This window comes from Mesoplodon densirostris, chromosome 2 (genome assembly GCF_025265405.1).
Source record: "Mesoplodon densirostris isolate mMesDen1 chromosome 2, mMesDen1 primary haplotype, whole genome shotgun sequence".
Classification (NCBI taxonomy): Eukaryota; Metazoa; Chordata; class Mammalia; order Artiodactyla; family Ziphiidae; genus Mesoplodon; species Mesoplodon densirostris.
Genome location: NC_082662.1, coordinates 33,702,833 through 33,725,136, shown reverse-complemented (window position 1 = coordinate 33,725,136; position 22,304 = coordinate 33,702,833). Strand labels below are relative to the sequence as shown.

General features: G+C 37.6%; 1 protein-coding gene across 1 annotated transcript in view; it reads right to left on the bottom strand.

The window, feature by feature from the left end:
* RLF (RLF zinc finger) overlaps positions 1-22,304 on the bottom strand; it is a 79,772-nt gene that overhangs the window by 45,614 nt on the left and 11,854 nt on the right. The window contains exons 2-3 of the mRNA XM_060089584.1: positions 3,495-3,649; positions 2,257-2,338 (exon numbers count right to left, since the gene is read on the bottom strand). Coding sequence (XP_059945567.1) covers positions 2,257-2,338; positions 3,495-3,649 — 237 coding nt within the window. The remainder of the gene's footprint in view (positions 1-2,256; positions 2,339-3,494; positions 3,650-22,304) is intronic.

The following is a 22,304-nucleotide window of genomic DNA, read 5'->3' as shown; positions in this document are numbered from 1 at the left end:
ATGTGTAATCCTTTATTACATATATATACACATACACACACACACACACACACACACACATATATATATATATATATATATATTATAGCAAAGTTACTTTTAAAAAATAACATTAGGTGGTCCAGTGGTTAGGACTCTGCGTTTCCACTGCAGGGGGCATGGGTTCAATCCCTGGTCAGGGCAGTAAGATCCCACAAGCCTCACAGTGCAGCCAATGAATGAATAAATGAATGAATGAATGAAGAGAGAAGAAGGAAGGAAGGAAGGGAGGGAGGGAGGCAGGGAGGAAGGCACTTTAAAAAAATAAAAAATAACATTAAATAGAGTCCTTAAAAACTATGGTGGAATTTTAAAAGTAATTAAAAAACTTAGATTTGTTTCTCTTTTAAGGTAAAACTATCCACATCTTGAAATCTACAATACAGAAATACTAGCACAAGATGTTCACTCTAGCACTGTTTACAATAAACAGCAAAGAGATTTGGCCAAATAATTTATGGTGCAACCACATAACAGAATCCCAGGCAGTCATCAAGGGAGAGCTACATATGCAATCCTAGATACATGTCCATGTTAAAATCATTAAGTTAAAAAAAGTTGCAAAAAAACAGGATCTCATTTTTCTTTATTTAAAATTTCATTTCAGAACGTATTTTTATATCCATAATGAAAAGGTCTGGAGGTGTTACACAAGCTGTAAACAGTGGTTGAGAATGCTCTCTGTGGCCTGCTCTTGTAAAACTATTCTCTTACCAAAGTATCCTCAAAACTACCTGCTGCCTTATCCATTTATCACCTAAAATAAGAAAACCTCAAGGTTTTATGTTTCAGATTTCTACAGGGACCATGTCTTATATTTATCTGTACCTCTACTGCATTTATTAAACACATATTCAGAAATGTGAATATATATATCCTAAATGTCTGATAAATACCGGGCAAAGTTACACAGGTCGGAGGGAAGGCAAATATTTTATTCAGGCATACAATCTAAGAAAAGAACAAAGAAATATGAGAGTATTCTCTCTTCAGAGGATACTACTAATAATAATAGTAACAGCCTTAATAAGAATAAGGACACTTGCCCTTCTAGAATGTCGTATGCCAGGACAAAACTACTGGCAGGCAGAATGACAAAATCAATATGCTCTGTATGAAAGACGATTTTAACAGCAGCTGTATGAATATGTGAAGAGTTAGGACATTATAGGGATTAAATCAGGCCAAGAACATGACAAAGAATTCTTCTCCTCAAACAGAAAATCTAAAGATTAACATTATATCATTTCATTTTGGATTTTTTATCCTAGAGGAAAGAAATTTCCAGATAACGAGGTGTGTCTGTTAACATGCAAATCTTTACTTATGCCTTCATGAAACAGGTGCAGGCTACTATGGAGTTTGTGTCCTTGAGGAAGCAGTTAAACAAAGCAAGCTCTAGGTATAAATCTAGGTGTAACTTTGGGCAAGCTAATTCACCTCTCTATGCCTGTCTCCCCATTTATAAATGGAGATTCAAATGATCTCTATGGTATAAGGTTTGCAATTTGATTAAAAGATACAAAATGTAAAAACAATGTAGAGTACTGTTTGGTACATAATTAATGATAATAAATGAATGGTAGCTATTTACTTATTATGTCTATTTTCTTTAAATAGTTTTTCTATCTTTACTGGTAACAGGCAAATTTGCCTCCTATTGTTTTTCCTCCTACCTTACTCCCCCTTCCCCAACTTGCTACTTTCTTATCTGCTCATCTAAGAATTCTGATAATCAAGCCAATATAAGAGCCAACGTAGCTCTCCTGTAAGAAAAATGCATGCACAGAATCTCTGATGACTATTTTGACGGTTTAAGAGATGTAGTTAGCATTTTAAGTCCCTGAAGTGTTAGGGGGAAATTACTAGATAAGTGTACTATCAATGAAGCAAATACTGCTACCTTATAAACATATACAATTTTACATTTTTAATAGCTTTATTCTGCCTAAAACTTTGTTTCTGAAGAATGAAAACTTTTTTTTTTGTTGATTTCTAAGCTATGTAAAGGCTAACAAAACCAAATGATAGAAAAAAACAACAACTTTTAGCACACTCCCTTCATCTGGAAGGCCTCCTTCTCATTTCATGAACTTACAACCAATATATTATGAATTTGTTTTTGTTCTAAGTTTCCAATTTTGGTTTGCTGGGAGAAATTAACTACGTGTCTTGAATACCTAAACAGAGACCTTTTTTGAGGCCACATCAACTCACCTGTAAAGACTGAAGGAAGAGTACCCAGGCTTCACATGGCAGTTCACTTTCAGACACTGAAAGCAGTAATTCAAAACAACTCCTGGAATATGAATAACGAAGTCAGTATATAACGGTGGTTATAGTCATAATCAAGTACAGTATGACAGTGATACTGAATATACATTTTACATTTATTTAGACTATTTTAAATTTGTTTTTCACTCTTCAAAATTTCATTCAACATTGTTATATTAACTTTTCAACTTAAGAGAAAAAAGAGGGCCTCCCTGGTGGCGCAGTGGTTGAGAGTCCGCCTGCCGATGCAGGGGATACGGGTTCGTGCCCCGGTCTGGGAGGATCCCATATGCCGCGGAGCGGCTGGGCCCGTGAGCCATGGCCGCTGGGCCTGCGCATCCGGAGCCTGTGCTCCGCAACGGGAGAGGCCACAACAGTGAGAGGCCCACATAACGCAAAAAGGAAAAAAAAAAAAAGAGAAAAAAGAAAAACTATGAGGCTTTAGAGGAGGAATAATGGGATTATAAAACCAGGAATGTTTATCTTGCAAAAAAAAAGTATAAAGTTAGAGGTTTGGGGTTTGGGAAAATAGGAAGGAAAACAGGTAAGACCAGAGAAAAATAAAATGGACCACCACCCAGACTAGAATTTATCCCACCAAACAATCTGCAAACTGAATCAAGGTGATTCCACAACTAAAAACTAACAGCTGTTGTATTTTTTCAATTTGCAAATAAATACATTAAAGGTGTAACTCTGTCTGCTATTAGGCGGCCAAATATTAAAATAGCAGCTAGATTATCATGGACCCTTGGGGTGGTAATCTTATACTGTACCCTGATATTTTCTGGTAGTATAATTCTTATTTCAAATAATATAATTATATTGCAGAATTTCACAGTGTTTCCCCCCAAAGTGTTCCTCAAAGACCACCACAGCTTCCAGATACTCTTGTCACTTCACTTGATCTATTCCTAAGGACAGAGAGAAAATGCATCATTCTAAGCCTGAGTAGGAAAAGAGACTCGAGGCAATTAAAGATTATGTTGCTTGGCCGGAGCTTCACTTATACTTCATCTCCTGAAAATGTGAATATAAAGGCTCAGAGCAAAGGAAATTTCATTCAAAGGTATGACCCTGATGTTGCTTTGAACAATGTGATACCATAGTAAAGAGAAGTCAGGCAAACATTACAACCCAAAATACTCAATTTTAAGAGGAATTTAAGTTCTTAAACTTACAGTACTAATCTGCCAAGCACTAAGAGGACATCTTCGCATTCAGTAGTTAAATACGGGCGAGCACTGGCAAAGCTTTGGATGGCAAGTCGATATACCTCCAGAAGATACACAATATGTTCTGATGCATTCTTGCTGCTTGCATATTGCAATAAGGTCTAAAAAATAAAGTTAGAGTTTTAATTATTTTTAAAAAAATAAGGACAATGAAACAAACAAGACTATCTTTGTTCTCAAATGCACTACCCCTTCCTTTTTGTGTAACAGATGCATACACCTTTTATTTGCCTTTTTTTCAACATCTTTATTGGAGTATAATTGCTTTACAATGGTGTGTTAGTTTCTGTTTTATAACAAAGTGAATCAGTTATACATATACATATGTTCCCATATCTCTTCCCTCTTGTGTCTCCCTCCCTCCCACCCTCCCTATCCCACCCCTCTAGGTGGTCACAAACCACAGAGCTGATCTCCCTGTGTTATGCAGCTGCTTCCCACTAGCTATCTATTTTACGTTTGGTAGTGTATCTATGTCCATGCCACTCTCTCACTTTGTCACAGCTTACCCTTCCCCCTCCCCATATCCTCAAGTTCATTCTCTAGTAGGTCTGTGTCTTTATTCCCGTCTTACCCTTAGGTTCTTCATGACCTTTTTTTTTTTCTTAGATTCTATATATATGTGTTAGCATACGGTGTTTGTTTTTCTCTTTCTGACTTACTTCACTCTGTATGACAGACTCTAGGTCCATCCACCTCACTACAAATAACTCAATTTCGTTTCTTTTGATGGATGAGTAATATTCCATTGTATATATGTGCCACATCTTCTTTATCCATTCATCTGTTGATGGACACTTAGGTTGCTTCCATGTCCTAGCTATTGTAAATAGAGCTGCAATGAACATATTGGTACATGACTCTTTTAGAATTATGGTTTGCTCAGGGTATATGCCCAGTAGTGGGATTGCTAGGTCGTATGGTTCTATTTGTAGTTTTTTAAGGAACCTCCATACTATTCTCCATAGTGGCTGCATCAATTTACATACCCACCAACAGTGCAAGAGAGTTCCCTTTTCTCCACACCCTCTCCAGCATTTATTGTTTCTAGATTTCTTTTTTTTTCTTTTTTTGCGGTACGCAGGCCTCTCACTGTTGTGGCCTCTCCCGTTGCGGAGCACAGGCTCTGGACACGCAGGCTCAGTGGCCATGGCTCACGGGCCCAGCTGCTCCGCGGCATGTGGGATCTTCCGGGACTGGGTCACGAACCCGTGTCCCCTGCAGCGGCAGGCGGGCTCCCAACCACTGCGTCTCCAGGGAAGCCCTGTTTCTAGATTTTTTGATGATGGCCATTCTGACCGGTGTGAGATGATATCTCACTGTAGTTTTGATTTGCATTTGGTTTGTTTAGAGGATTCTGTTTTCATCACTTAATGAATTGTTTCTGCTGAGTTAAAGAAAAGGCAGAACTGCTCTTTTGACATGAGAATAAATCTAAGAATAAAGCCATAAAATGCCTATAGTTGTTCTCACTAGAGGTCTGGAGTTACCATCTCTGAAATTCAGTAATGTTTCATTAATACAACATTAAATTGAATACCAACCATGTGCCAATACACTGGGTATACAAGGATAAGAATATGATCCCTGACTTACACAAGAGACTTATTGCTGAGTGTAGCCCTCTCAGCTCTTTTTTCTACACATGTAGAACTTATTAGGCTTAATTTATACTTACCAATTTATAAAAGGTTGAGGTTTTTATTTTTAATGAAGTTTATTTCAAAAACTAATATAATGCCAAATGCCAGTTTATTTGTTTACAATGGGGGACAGTCATATTACCACCTAGGGTCCCCATTCCCCATACTTTGATATAAGAGGTTATCTGGTGAGTTTAAAATCTAAAACAAAGGAAAACACAACCACAATAAAGCCTGATAAGTTACATGTGTTCAAATGACGACAGAAAGCTGGCTTCTATTCTCTCTGGACAGTGTGGAAAATCTGCCAAATTCTGGTTTGGGGTCTCTCTTTCTAGGTTCCACAAAGTTGCTCTCCCTACTATTAATATATTTCTTTCCTCTAACAACTGAATAGGTTTTGCTTATGCTTAACTGATACATCTCATTAGGTTAAGACTTGAATTGTGCAAGTTCCCCCCCCCCCACCAGAACACACATTCTGACTGGGCTAGGGAGTTAAGGCTACTTCAATAATAATTTCTTCTAACTTCCTGTCTTCTGATTTTTCTGCTTAGCAAACTTCAAATAGCTGTGGTGGCACTGCAGGATTCCACTGATCTGCAGTTTTTTTCTGCAGTTTTCACAATAACAGTCCCTATATCTGTTCTGATAATTAAGAACTGACTGGTCTTGATTATTTAAAACAAACAAACTTAACAGGGAAATAAATATATGATCAACCATTATACCATATACAGTAAAAGCTCTCTTAACTAACACATTGGATTATCTGATCTTTGCATACTTGAATGATCAAGCCAGTTAAGCTATTTTAGTACACCCATTTCAATTCAGTATCTTGCTGCTTTATCACAGTCACTTTAGAGAAGTGGGCTCTTTCTGTATTTTCAGAAAAGCATTATGTCCCCATCTAATCAAATCCCAAATTTTAGTAAAATAAGAAAAAAAAACAATAATAACAGAGGATCATAAAACTGAGCCCACAAAAATCCTTTCTAGCTAAAACAGTGAAGAGAAAGAACGCAGAATCGTGTGCTTATCAGTTACATAAATAAGATTTCACATAATCTCTCTGAAGAAATTTATTAAAATCTATGTCAGAAAGAAATTGTTTTAGGTCAGCAAATTACTTACTGTCTGCATTGGTTAATCTGAAAACCAGAGGGCTTTACAAATTTATATTCAGTAGCAGATTTTATGCTCCTGAGGTCAGATTTATCTTATCAATCTTTACAGGCCTAACACTCTTCTACCCCCTTCCATCTCCATAGGACATTCAAGTCTCAATAAATGTTTACTGAATAAATTTACCATTTTACTGAATAAACTCATCATTCTATTCATTTAACAAATATTTTTTGATAGCCTATTCTAGTAAGGAGCTAGGTACTGGGGGGAAAGAGGTGGGGGCCTATCTTCGCGGAGCTTTCAGAATGAGTCAACACAGCATGACAGTTGAAACCACACATACAAATTAACCAACTACTGGCTAAAGTATGCAAAGAGAAGGGCATAGTGCATACAGATGAGGTTATTCTTTCCACAGTCCACCTTCCCACTCAGAAGCTCCTGCCACCAATCTAGTATCTTCTGACACAGACATTCCATTAAGACTCCCAACAAGTTACACAATTTCAAAGATTCAATACCCCATGACTATTTATGTTTACGTTTTTCCCTATACTGATTTATATATTTTTTATATTCCTAAATCTTTTCCCCCTTACATGTTAATCACATTAAGGAGGTGTCCTTAACATGTCCACTATGAGCATACTCTGGACATTGGAAGAATCACTGGAACAATCTTCATTATCATCTTTTTTTAAAATGCAAGATTAAACTGAATGAATTATAGCCACCCAAATGACATTTTAAGTACCTCATGTAAACAAAGTTCCATCAGAAGCAGAAAAGAAAAATGGAAGTCTCTTATTTTTCTTTAGACATTTAAATTTTAGACACCAACAAAACTGAATAAGAAAGGGGCAATAAATGATAACTATGATTCCCTCAAGTTCACTGGCATTCTTCAGAGACCAAATTAATGGCCTCTTCTCTTTGTTTCAGAAATTCATTTACGCTACAAAAGCTTACTATGTGGCAATACTGTGCTGGGTACTAGAGATGAAGGCTCTTATCCTGCCCTTAAAGAACTAAATACACTGAGAGGTCAGATAAATTAGCCCAATCAGGTACCATCTTTGATTATTTTAAACATTCTTACTGGGGTGCTCTCTCATTCATATCCCAGGCAGATTATCTCTCAAGTCCTTGCTATATACCTCAAATGCCTGTTAGACATTTCCATCTGGATGTCCTAGTCAAATCTAAAATTCAACATGTTGAAAACAAACATCTTCCCCAGCAAATATGTTCTTCCTCCTATGTTCCATCTGCTTCTTTTCAGGAGCCAGAGCTAAAAAAACCTGTCCTTGAAACCGCCACACCAAAGTTTGCTGATTCAACTGCAGAAATACCTTTGTCTGTGATCTTATGCTTTATTTCTACAGCCAGTAACCTAGACCAGGCCCCCAACATCCCTCACCTGGAATGCTACAACAGTTTACTTCTCTAGGCTAAATATCCTCCAGTTCTGTGTATGTGTTGTAGTCGTAACGTATCTGTACACAAAAAAAATTAATGCACAGGGAAAAAAACTAGAAGGAACTCAGCTAATATGGTTATTAGCACTGGAGTAGTAGTAGGATTATAAACAATTTTCTATCATTTTTATAATTTTCTGAAATTCTTCCCAAATTTTCTTTAATAAGTATTATTATGTTTACAGTGAAGGAAAGAATCTCTTCCCTATCCCAATTCTATCTATATTCCTCACTACATGGTTTCATACATTCCTTACTACATGGTTTCAAACAGGTTGGTAGCATCCTGACTGTTCTCTGAAACTATCAAGGAAGGAGAATTTTTTTCTTCATGATGGTCATATTTTATGCAGGGATGCATTCCAATTTAAAAGTCAAATGGTTCAAGACTAATTTTTCCAATGGAATAACCATAGTTAATTTTTTTTTTTTTTTTTGCGGTACGCATGCTTCTCACTGTTGTGGCCTCTCCCGTTGCGGAGCACAGGCTCCAGACGCGCAGCCTCAGCGGCCAAGGCTCACGGGCCTAGCCGCTCCGCGGCATGTGGGATCTTCCCAGACCGGGGCACGAACCCGTGTCCCTTGCATCGGCAGGCAGACTCAACCACTGCACCACCAGGGAAGCCCCATAGTTAATATTTTTGAGCACACAGTATGCACTAGGTATCTTCCTAAGAGCTTTACATGCTACGAACATTTAATACAACAACCTGAAGAGCTGGGTGATTTATCATCAGCTCATTTTTAAAATGGGGAAACCAAAGCACAGAGAGATTAAGTTATTTTCCAAAAGACACCTGGTAGTAAATGTTAGGATTCGAACTAAGGTCATCTGACTCCAGAGCCCACACTTACTTACTGTGCTACAAGACTTTTCAGAATGCACAATTCTACAACTATTTTAGGTGTGTTTTAAAACTCTACTTTCCCCACCAGGTGTTAACTTTAATCTTTTACAGCAAGTAGTATCATGGTCATCACTTGGCCTTCTTCCTGAGAGTTTACAACATTTAATTTCCATTTAAAGTGACTGCTTCTGGGGAAAGTTTTCCAGCAATAGTGCTGATTGACACTCCACAGTTCAGAATGCTGGTGGTTCACAAAGAAATGACAAAAAATATCTGGTACTTGTTAAAGCTGCACGTCCTATGGCAACAGGAAATTATGTGACTTTTCATAGAGGAGGATTTTCATTATTTCAAATTTTGCACATAAAGCGAGAAATCTTATTGATTTTAGTTTCTCAATTCATGAAATTCCCAGAATTACACAAATTTGAGTAAAATGTGATTGCACTATGATAGACAGACTTTCAGCAGGAGGTAGCACTTGAGCTGGATTTCTGAGGTACGGGTCAAGTTTGAAAATGCAAAAGTGAGGGGAACAGGACTCCAAGTACACAGTAACTTGAACAAAGTCAGAAAAGACCAATAGAACAGATAGGGCAAACAGTGACAAGACTTTACATCCGTTGGTGAGGAAGCACAGGAGGTTTCCCTAGAAGAGACTAAGCTGGGTGTAAGATGGAATGGGAAGAGAACAGCTGACTGCTTGCTTACATTCAGAAAGTGGCTAGAGTAAATTACAACTTTTAAGTCTTTTACATATGTTGCTATTAGGCCCCACCTCACACTTTCTATATTGGTTACAGTTGTTTTTTTAAAATCCAGAAATATGACTTACTTATTACTCTATCTACCTACCTATTCATCTATCCTGGATTCAGTTCATCATCCCAGCCTACCAAGATTATTTTTAGATAGTGATTCTGTCATGGGATTTAACTATGCTATCTAACTTCATTTCATTTTCAAAAATATCTTTTGATGTTTTTTCATACAATTAATATCCTTTATTGTTTAAGAAATATAGATCAACAGAGAAGTAAAAATAAAAATGTCAACAATCTACACTATCACTACCCCAAAACAGACCACTGTTAACAGGTAATATTAAGCTTGAGGGGTTTTTAATGCCTAAATAGCAGTATTTTAATGGACTCAAACTATACATTGTTTTGTAAAATTTTCTTCAACATCAGTATTTTTATAGTTCACGTGTGTATCACAGTTTATTACTTAAGTCCCTGTTTCTGGGCATGATGGTTTCTAACACTGCATTATTATATATAATATTTAGGACAATGTTCTATAAATGGAATTGCTGGGTCAAAGGATGCATAATTCTTAAGACTTCACATAGTGCCAAATTCTGCACCAGAAAATTTGTTCCAATTTACATTCCTGTTATTTATGGAAGATAGTAACAGATTGAGGAACTGTCACAATTATTGTACATTACAACCTAAATACAACTGTTTGAGGGTCAACTGGATAAGGGAAATACATTATTTTGTTTATTCAATTTATAATCTTTTCATTACTACTGCGGTTGAATAAAAATTTTCATGTTTCTTTTACAACACCCATATGGTATCTTCATTTCAGTTATCAATAACAGTAAGGAAGAGAGCTTGGATGAGAACAGCATCAACAGTTAATCTTCCCAAAAAACTGAAGAGGGAATACATCCTAACTCATTCTATGAGGCCAGCATTGCCTTGGTACAAAAGCCAGACAAAGACTACAAGTAAAGAAAACTACAGATCTATATGCCTTATGAACACTGATACAAAAATCATCAACAAAATACTAGCAAACTGAATTCAATGGCATATTAAAATGGATTATACACTATGACCAAGTGGGATTTATTCCTGGAATGCAAGGATGGTAAAGCATATAAAAATCAATTAGTGTACTACACCACATTAAGAGCATGAAGGGAAAAAACCTCACACGATCACCTCCACTGATGCAGAAAGAGTGTTTGAAAAATTCAACAACCTTTCATGCATGATTAAAAAAAAAAAAAGGCAAGAAACACTCAACAAACTAGGAGTAGAAGAAAATTACCTCCACATAATATAGACCATGAATGAAAAACCCTCACATTACACTCAATGGTGAAAGACTAAAAGCTTTTCCTTTAAGGTCAGGAAGAAGGATATCCACATTCACCACTTCTATTCAATACAGTACTGGAAGTCTCAGTGAGAGCAATTAGGCAAGAAAAAGAAATAAAAGGCATCCAAATTGGAAAGAAAAATACAAGTATCACTGTTTGCAGATGACATGATTTTACATATATAGAATATTAAATATTCCACACCAAAAAAACTATTCATATAAACAAGTTCAGGGCCTCCCTGGTGGCGCAGTGGTTGAGAGTCCGCCTGCCGATGCAGGGGATACGGGTTCGTGCCCCGGTCTGGGAGGATCCCATGTGCCGCGGAGCGGCTGGGCCCGTGAGCCATGGTCGCTGGGCCTGCGCGTCCGGAGCCTGTGCTCCGCAACGGGAGAGGCCACAACAGTGAGAGGCCCGCATACCGCAAAAAGAAAAAAAAAAAAGTCACAGCTCACTGTGGCTTCTGATAAACAAGTTCAGCAACAAAGTTGCAGGATACAAAATCAACATACAAAAACCAGTTGTGTTTTTTGTTTTTGGCCATGCCGCACAGCTTGCAGGATCTTAGTTCCACAACAAGGATCAAACCTGGGCCCACAGCAGTGAAACCACAGAGTCCTAACCACTGGACTGCCAGGGAATTCCCTCAGTTGTGGTTTTATACACTAACAATAAATAATCTGAAAAGGAAGTTAACTATTCCATTTACAATCGCATCAAAAAAAACAGGAATAAACCAAGGAAGTGAAAGACTTGCACACTGAAAACTATTAAAACTTGATGAGAGGGCTTCCCTGGTGGCACAGTGGTTAAGAATCCGCCTGCCAATGCAGGGGACACAGGTTCGAGCCCTGGTCTGGGAAGATCCCACATGCTGCGGAGCAACTAAGCCCATGCACCACAACTACTGAGCCTGCGCTCTAGAGTCCGCGAGCCACAACTACTGAGCCTGAGTGCCATAACTACTGAAGCCCGCGCGCCTAGAGCGTGTGCTCCGCAACAACAAAAGCCACTGCAAGGAGAAGCCAACACACCACAATGAAGAGTAGCCCCCGCTCGCAGCAACTAGAGAAAGCCCGTGCACAGCCACAAAGACCCAGTGCAGCAGCAATCAATCAATCGATAAATAAATTTATATATTAAAAAAACTTGATGAGTGATATTAAAGAAGACACAAATAAATGGCAAGACATGTCATAAAAATGTCCACGGATTCAAAGACAATATTGTTAAGATGTCAATACTATACAAAGCAACCCACAGATTCAATGCAATCCCTATCAAAATCCCAATGACTTTTTTGGGGGGCAGAAATAGAAAAATCCATCCTAAAATTAACACAGAATCTCAAGGGACCTTGAACTGCCAAAACAAACTTGAAAAAGAAGAATGAAGTTGTAAATCTGATACTTTCTGATTTCAAAATTTACTACAAAGCTACAGTAATCAAAGCAGTGTGTACTTGAGTAAAGACGGACACACAGATCAAGGAAATAGAAGACTCCAGAAATAAACCCTCGCATATATGGTCAAATGATTTTCCAGGGTGCCAAGACCATTCAGTGGGGAAAATGACAGTCTTTTCAACAAACGGTGTTGGGAAAATTGAATATCCATATGCAAAAGAATTAGACTCTTACCTTATACCATAAATTAGCTCAAAATAGATCTAAGGTCAGACTGCAAAGGCAAAAGAAATAAAAGCAAAAATAAACAAATGGGACCTAACGAAACTTAAAAACTTTCGCACAGCAAACAAAACCATCAACAAAACGAAAAGACAACCTATGGAACCGGGAGAAAATATTTGCAAATGATGTGATTGACAAGGGGTTAATATCCAAAATGTACCAACAACTCCTACAACTCAGTATCAAAAAACCAAACAACAATGGGCTTCCCTGGTGGCGCAGTGGCTGGGAGCCCGCCTGCCGATGTAGGGGACATGGGTTCATGCCCCAGTCTGGGAAGATCCCACATGCCGCGGAGCGGCTAGGCCCGTGAGCCATGGCCGCTGAGGCTGTGTGTCCGGAGCCTGTGCTCTGCAATGGGAGAGGCCCGCGTATCGCAGAAAAAAACCAAAAAACCAAACAACTCAATCAATATATGGGCAGAAGACCTAAACAGACATCTCTCCAAAAAGACACACAGATGACCAACAGGCACATGAAAAGATACTCAACATCACTAATTATCAGAGAAACGCAAATCAAAACCACAAAATCACTTTGTATCAGTCAGAATGGCTATCATCAAAAAGTCTACAAATAACAAATGCTGGACAGAACATGGAGAAAAAGGAACCCTCCTACACTGTTGGTGGGAACGTAAACTGGTGCAGCCACTATGGAAAAAAGTATGAAGATTCCTTTAAAAACTAAAAATAAAGCTACCAAATCATCCAGCAACTCCACCTCTGGGCATATATCCTGAAAAGACAAAAACTGTGATTTGAAAAGATACATGTACCCCAATGTTCACAGCAGCATTATTCACAATACCCAAGATGGAAATAACCCAAACGCCCACCAAGAGACAACTGGCTTAAGAAGATGTGGGGTGTGTGTGTGTGTGTGTGTGTGTGTGTGTGTGTACACACACACACACACACCACACACAACAGAATATTACACAGTCATAAAATAGAATGAAATATTGCCATTTGCAGCAACATGGATGGACCTAGAGAATATCATACTAAATGAAGTCAGTCAGACAGAGAAAGACAAATATCATATGATATCACTTATATGGGGAATCTAAAAAATAATAAAAATGAATCTATATACGAAACAGAAACAGACTCACAGACATAGAAAACAAACTTATGGTTACCAAAGGGGAAGGGGGGGATAAATTAGGAGTACTATGGGATTAACAGATACAAACTGCTACATATAAAACAGATAAGCAGGGCTTCCCTGGTGGCACAGTGGTTAAGAATCCACCTGCCAATGCAGGGGACACTGGTTCGAGCCCTGGTCCAGGAAGATCCCACATGCCACGAGGCAAGTAAGTCCATGTGCCACAAGTACTGAGCCTGCACTCTAGACCCTGCGAGCCACAACTACTGAAGCCCATGGGCTTAGAGCCCGGGCTCCGCAACAAGAGAAGCCACTGCAATGAGAAGCCTGCGCACCGCAACGAAGACCCAACGCAGCCAAAAATAAATAAATTAAATAAATTAAAAAACAAAACAAAACAAAAACAGAGAAGCAGCAAGGATTTACTGTATATCACAGGAAACTATATGCAATATCTTGTAATAATCTATAATGGAAAATAATCTGAAAAATATATGTATAACAATAATTTTGCTGTATACCTGAAACTAACACAATATTGTAAATCAACTACACTTCAATTAAAAAAAGAAAAGAAAAAAGGAAAAAATAGATCTAAGAGCTAAAATCATAAAACTCTTGGAAGAAAACAGTGGAAAAGCTTCATGATATTGGACTTGGAAATGATTTCTTAGTCATGATACTGAGAGCACACGTAACAAAAGTAAAAACAGATAAACTGAGCTACATCAAAATTAAAAACTTTTGTACCCCGAAATTTGGATACTGTCCATGTGGTAAAAAGAAAACCTGAAAAACAGGTGAAAATATCTGCAAGTCATCTATCTGTTAATGGATTAATATCCAAAATATATAAAGCTTTAAAACTCAACAACAACAAAACCCAATTCATAATGGGCAAAGGACTTAAACAGACATTTCTCCAAAGAAGATACACAAATGGCCAATAAGCACATGAAAAGATGTTCAACATCAGTAAGTAGGAAATGCAAATCAAAATCACAATGAGATACCATTTCACACTCACTAGGATAGTTATTATCAAAAACAAACAAACAGAAAATAACAATTGTTTGCAAAAATGTGGAGAATTTGGAACCCCTGTGCATTGCTGGTGGGAATGTAAAATGGTTCAGCCACTGTGCAAAATGTATGATGGTTTCTCCAAAAATTAAACAGAATTACCATATGATCTAGTAATTTCACTTCTGGATATACACCCAAAAGAACTGAAAGCAGGGACCTGAAGAGCTATTTGTTCCCATATTCATAGCAGCATTATTTACAACAGGTGGACGAAATCAAAGAATCCATCAAGGGATGGATGAACAAATTGTGGTATATAAACACAGTGGAATATTATTCAGCCTTAAAGAGAAAGGAAATTTGACACATGCTACAACCTCGATGAATCTTAAAGCCATTATGCTAAGTGAAATAAGCAAGTCACAAAGAGACATATGTTTCCACTTATAAGAATGCACCATAGTCAAATTCATAGAGGCAGAAAGCAGAATGGTGGTTACCAGAGGCAGGGGAGAGGGACGAATGGGGGATTAATGTCTGATGAGTTCAGAGGTTCAGTGTGGGAAGATGAAAATGTTCTGAAGATGAATGGTGGTGATAGTTGCATAACGACACAATATACTTAATGCCACTGTGAACTGTATGCTTAAAAATAGCTAAAGTGGCAAATTTTATATTATGCATACTTTACCACAATATTAAAAAATACCCAAAAAAGTTAACTTCATGTCTTGAGATTTAAGAGCAATTTTCAAGAAACAGAAGTGTGTGAGCATGATTAGGAAGACTGGGGAAAGAGAAGGATAAATTCAAATACCTCACATTTCTGTTTTAGTAAGTCACTAGTACTAAAGAGATTGATCTAGAATACCTCTTAAATCTTGAGGTTTTTAAATCCAAGCTTTATCACACTGGGGAAAAGGATCACAATTCTGAGGCGGTTGTGTAATAGAGTGAAATAACATGCCTTTTGGCTGTGGATTCAAACCTCTAGCACCATCATTTGCCAGCTAACCTCTTTAGATCTTGATTTTTAAAAATCACTTAACTGAAATGACTGAGTACTCATTTTGCACCAGACATTGCGCAATATAGCTTTAAAAACTGTGGCAAAATACACATAACAAAACTTACTATCTTAACCACTTTTTTAAGTGTACAGTTCTGTGACATTAAGTATATTTACACTGCCATGCTACCATCACCAACATCCATCCACAGAACTTGTTTCATCTTGCAAAACTGAAACTGACCCATTAAACAATAACTCCCCATTTCCCCTTCCCTCCAGCCCCTGGCAACCACCATTCTACTTCCTGTCTCTATGTGTAATATAGTTTTCATAACATTGTATTTTCTGTTTGAAAAAAGCAACACAGAGTGTGGTAATGGCATCAGGGTATACAAACAGATCAACAGAACAGAATAAAGTCCAGAAACACACCTACATACATATGGCTAACTGATTTTCAGCAAAGCGCAAAGGCAATTCTCAATTCAATGGGAAAGCAGTCTTTTCAACAAATGATTCTGGAACATTCAGATGTTCATATTTTTAGAAAAAGAACTTCCACCCATCACTCACACAATACACAAAAATTAACTCCAAATGGATCATAGATCTAAATGTAAAACCTAAAACAGTAACATTTATAGAAGAGAACATAGAAAGCCTTTGTGCTCTTGGGTTAGGCAGATTTCTCAGACATAACATGAAAAATACAATCAATAAAAGAACAAGTTGGGCTTCCCTGGTGGCTCAGTGGTTAAGAATCCGCCTGCCAATGCAGGAGACACGGGTTTGAGCCCTGGTCAGGGAAGATCCCACATGCCGCAGAGCAACAAAGTCTGTGCGCCACAACTACTGAGCCTGTGCTCTAGAGCCCGCGAGCCACAACTACTGAGCCCATGTGCCACAACTACTGAAGCCCGTGCACCCTAGAGCCCATGCTCTGCAACAAGAGAAGCCACCTCAATGAGAAGCCTGTGCACCGCAACAAAGAGTAGCCCCTGCTCACCACAACTAGAGAAAACCCGTGCGCAGCAACGAAGACCCAACACAGCCATAAATAAATAAAATTAATTAATTAATAAAAAAATAAAAGAACAAGTTAATAAACTCAACTTTATCAAAATTAAGAACTTGTGTCCTTCAAAAGACACTGTTAAGAGAATAAAAAGACAAACCACAGCCTAGGAGAATACATGCCAACAAGCCATGGCTTGGCTGCTCTTATGCCCATCTAGTAATGCAGGACTTTTCGTTCCTGTTAATGTCTCACCCAGTTTTTCCTTAAAGTTCTTGATAGTGTCTCTCATGAGTTTAGAACAGTTCTGTCCACAATGTGTGTCTGCCACCATGTTGTTCTGCCTCAGTTCATCCTTGTCATGACCTACTCCTTCTAAGCTGGTAGAGAGCACCTCAGGCTTTCTCCATGCCCACATCAACACAATGGAATCTGTGTCACAGCCAAGGGTGTTCCCTCCAGAGATCCCAAGTGAACCAGAGGCAGAATGTGTGTAACTTAAAAGTGATACAAATCACCATCCCCAATCTGTCTACCCTTTGCCATCTAAGTCACAACATTTAAAAAAGGAAAAAAAGAAGAATACATTGCATAAAGGACTTGGGTCCAGAAACACACACACACACCCCTCAAAACTCACAGTAAGAAAACAAACAATCCAATTTTTTCAAATGAGCAAGAGTTGAAAAGATACATTCCCAAAGAAGATATGTGGTTGGTAACTAAGCACGTGAAAAGATACTCAGCAGAAGTCATTAGGGAAAGGCAAATGAGAACCACAATGAGCTGCCACTAATTTTAGAACGGCTAGAACTAAAAAGACTGGCCACACCAAGTGTTGATCAGGAGGTGGAAAACTAGAACTCTCATACATTGTTGGTAGGAATGTAAAATGATACAACTACTCTCAAAAACCTGACATGTGACCCAGCCATTCCAGATATTTACCCAAGAGAAAGAGAAGGCGTTTGTTCACACAAAGACTTACACATGAATGTTCATAGCAGCTCTGTCTGTATTAGCTAAAAACTGGAAACAAGCCAAATATACCAACAGGTGAATAAACAAATCATGATAAAGCCATACAATGAATACTCAGCAATGAAAGGAATTAATTATTAATATATACAACAACATAAAAGAATTTCAAAATAATTATACTGCAAGACACCAAAAAGAGACTTATAGATTTATTTATGTAAAATTCTAAAAATGCAATATAATCTATATAGAGAGAAAGCAGCATAGCTGAGTGAGGATGTTATGGTTATGTACGGGAGGAAAGTAAGAAAGCAGAAACACAATAGGAGTAGAAAGAAAGTTCTAGGAGTGACGGATATATTTGTTATCTTTTTTTTTTTTTTTTTTTTTTGGCGGTATGCAGGCCTCTCACTGTTGTGGCCTCTCCGGTTGTGGAACCTGTGGTTGTGGAGCACAGGCTCCAGATGTGCAGGCTCAGCAGCCATGGCTCACGGGCCCAGCCGCTCCGCGGCATGTGGGATCTTCCCGGACTGGGGCACGAACCCATGTCCTCTGCATCAGCAGGCGGACTCTCAACCACTGCGCCACCAGGGAAGCCCCTCTGTTATCTTGATTGTGGTTTCATGGGTATACAGATATGCCAAAGCTTATCACATTGTTCATTTTAAATATAAACAGTTTACTGTATGTCAATTATACCTCAATAAAGCTTTTTTTAAAAAAAACACAATGCTCCACAAAATGCACAAAATCATAAAAGGAATTTAAATAAATTTTACATTTCACTTGTCGGATTTACTATTTTTACTGCAATAAAGTGTAAAAATTCTGTGCATAAAAATAATATAAGGGACTTCCCTGGTGGCACAGTGGTTAAGAATCCTCCTGCCAATGCATGGGACACAGGTTCAAGCCCTGGTCTGGGAAGATCCCACATGCCGCAGAGCAACTAAGCCCGTGAGCCACAACTACTGAGCCTGCGTGCCACAACTACTGAAGCCCGCATGCCTAGAGCCCGTGCTCCACAACAAGGGGAGGCCACTGCATCGCAACGAATAGCCCCCACTCACCGCAACTAGAGAAAGCCTGTGTGCAACAATGAAGACCAATGCAGCCAAAAATAAATAAATAAAATAAAATTTAAGAAAAAGTTTAAAAATTACATTAAAAATAATAATATAAAAAGTGAAAAGATAAACAGAAGAAAAGATAATTCCGAAGTAATGACCAACAAAAAATTCATGTCTAGAATATAATTTCATAAAAACTGTTAAGAAAACCCAAATGAAAAATGAGCAAAAAATGGGAAAAAGTAATTCAGAAAAGAGGAAATCTGAATAGCAATAAATATAACCAAAAAGATAAGCAACTCCTCACAAGTAAACAGAAAAAAAAATTAAAACCACAATGAGATACCACAGTCTACCCATCAGAACGGCTACAATTAAACTGTCGACTATACCAAGTATTGGCAAGAATGAAGGGCAATGGTAACTTTCATACACTGGTGACTGCATAAACTGCTACAAATACTTTGGAGAGTAACTTGGCAGTATTTATTATAGTTGAAGATAGGCTTATATATGAAGCTAGCAATTCCACTGTAAGCATATACCCTAAAAGAAATTCTTGCACCCACGTATAAACATATAAGGAAAAGATATCTACCCCAGCAGTTAATGTAAATGCTTCTAAATCCATCAGTAAAAGAATGGACAAATGAACTGTGATATATTTACATAATGAAATACTACACACCAGTGAAAAATGAATGTATCAAGACTATACATACCAAAAAGTATACAAACATACTAGATACACCTTAGAAACATTATGTTGAATTCAGAAAGCTTCAGAAGAATACATACAGTACATCATTTAAGCAAAGCTGGAAAACATAATTCTTAATATTACACATTATATTAAAATACACAAATACAAACTAAAGAGATGGAGGAAAGATTAAATACCAAAATCAGGATGATGGTGGGAGGTAGATGATGTCTGTAACAGGGTACATAGGTAGCTTCAATTATTTTATTTCTTAGGTTGTGTTCATTTTAGTACACACTTTACTACCTGTATGTTGGAAATATTTGATTTTTTTGAAAAGTAACATACCATTCAAAGTTCTGAGCAAAACGGATTTTCAGCCTAGATTCCTATACCCAGCCTAACTAACACAAAACAGAGGGGAAACCTCCTCAGGAAGCTACTGGAGGGTAACTCCTCACACCCCAAATAGGGGAGTAAAACAAGACAAAGACAGAGGGCCAGGAAACAGTATCCAACAAAGGAAAGAAGCAAAGACAAGTACTGAAACAATAGTTGATAAAATGAAAATTAATTTAAAAGGGTAATATATAAGTATAAACCGTACAAAAACACAAGAAACATAAAGTGAATGTCCCACTTATTCTTCACTGAAATGTAACAAATGATAACACTTTAGTAACTGTCTTTCAAAACTTTTTCTATACATCATTGCTTTATAAAATGGGATATTATATAGTTTTCTAACTGTTTCTAAAACAACAGATCTTGGACATCCTTTCATACCAATACATATAGTACTACCTTTTTGCCTGTTTAAATTTTATTTGAAAAAATACTGAAATACACTGAAATAAAAAGGGAAAATCCACTCATAATTCCACCACTTTAAAATTTTCTATGCAACAAAGAAGTGAAAGACCACACCAGTGTTCCATCTAATTCTACCCCTACTCTCTATCACCAAATAACCCTGATAAATACAATTTGGTACATACGCCTTATATACATAAACAAAAGCTTTCTAATTCTTTGTAATAATCTCCTGTGCTCAAATGTTTTATAGCTCTGGGGTGTTCAAAGGGTACTTATTTTTTGGCATTTCCAAATCTAAAATATCTTATAAAAGCCCTCATCTAGTCCAAGACAGATTCCTGGCATTCCTGCTCTCCCTTAAATTAGTAGGGTTTTCCCTTCTTAACCATGCACTTGCTTCAAATTTTCAGTTTGGCAACAAACACTAATGAAGCCGATTATAGAAAAGTGGCACGGAAAATCATTTCTTTATAATCTATACCAACTGGAAAGAGCAATAATGTTGCTTACTCAAAACCATTTATGTTAGATCTAAAACTTATTGTGCAATAGTTAGGCAAGGGAATTGTTTTGCTTATGTTCGTGTTACCTAAGGACAAACTAGTAGGAAGGTAGATAAATACATATAACCGTCAAACACTGACTACTGCTCTTTTGTACCAATAAGCATATTTAACAGGAAAAACTGCTTAATATTTACCTTCTCCACTAGACAATAAGCTCACTGCAGACCAGAACCCCAAGTAGCACATAACAGGTATTTTGTAATTATTTGCTTTTGATTCTTTGCCCAATTATTAAAGGATATGCCAACTTATTTTTGAAGTTTGATTAAGACAATTTTTCCGATACACATCTTTGATTAGCATGAAATATGCCTGTATACTAAAACAAATTCAACTAAGTAGACTGAACTCCAAATTCTCACTGCTTCCTTCAAACCCTGTAAGGGAGGAGAGCAGCATAATGTTGACCAAACGGCACTTGTGGGAATTTTAAAAAGAAAATGCTTAAGATCACAGTATTTTTCAGAAAGGTGCTCACATCAGATTACAATGATAATCCTCAATTTTGCTTGATAGTAAATAGATATGTCAAAGTTCAGAACTTTACTGATATTACAGCTGTCATATAATATCACACAATACTGATATAATTATTCTGATCCTCAGCTAACATCCTCGACTGAGAGGGAGTTTCTAACTTACAAGTTTTAAGCTGGAAAGGGAATGGGGCAGATAACCTCCAAAGTTCTTCCCCCAAACATAAGATTCTACAATTTTATGAAAACATGGCCAACTTTTTCCCAAGAACTCAAATCCAACATGTTACAAATTCAAATAACTTTTGATATATGCACATTTCAATAAAATGAAATACATAATTTAAATGCCAAACAATAAACCAAGTTAAAGCCAACAGCCAAATGAATAAAAAATATTTCATATACAATGATCTATCAGTTGCAACAGGTCAAACGCATTATACCTACTATAAACCCCAAAAGGCATCCATATTGCTTCAGTGTAATAGAAATTTACTGTAAATTACACTTCCAGTCTGCAAAACTCATCATAGGCTCTCTGAATCTAAAACTATGTTAGCAAATGCTCTGAAAGCATTTAGGAAACTTTTTTCTTTCAGTGAGCTCTACATTGACAGGAAAATGGAGGAAAACCACGCTACATGAAATACTTCTCTAAAACAATATTCAGTATAGAAAGGAAATAAAGAAACAGGGGCTTCCCTGGTGGCGGAGTGGTTGAGAGTCCGCCTGCTGATGCAGGGGACACGGGTTCGTGCCCCGGTCCGGGAGGATCCCACATGCCGCGGAGCGGCTGGGCCCGTGAGCCATGGCCGCTGAGCCTGCGCGTCCAGAGCCTGTGCTCCACACGCTGGGTACCTATCTGCTGCTACCAAAAGCTATGCTAAGGGTACTGTAATATTGTCCCATTTGATCCTCACAACCACCTACGGGGTAGCTTTCTATTACCCCCAATTTTATAGACAAGAATATAGACCCACAGCAAGGTTTAAGATCACAAAAGTGTTGGAATGAGGATTTAAAGCAAAACCTCTTAACTTCAACTGTACTTTCTATTGTATATGT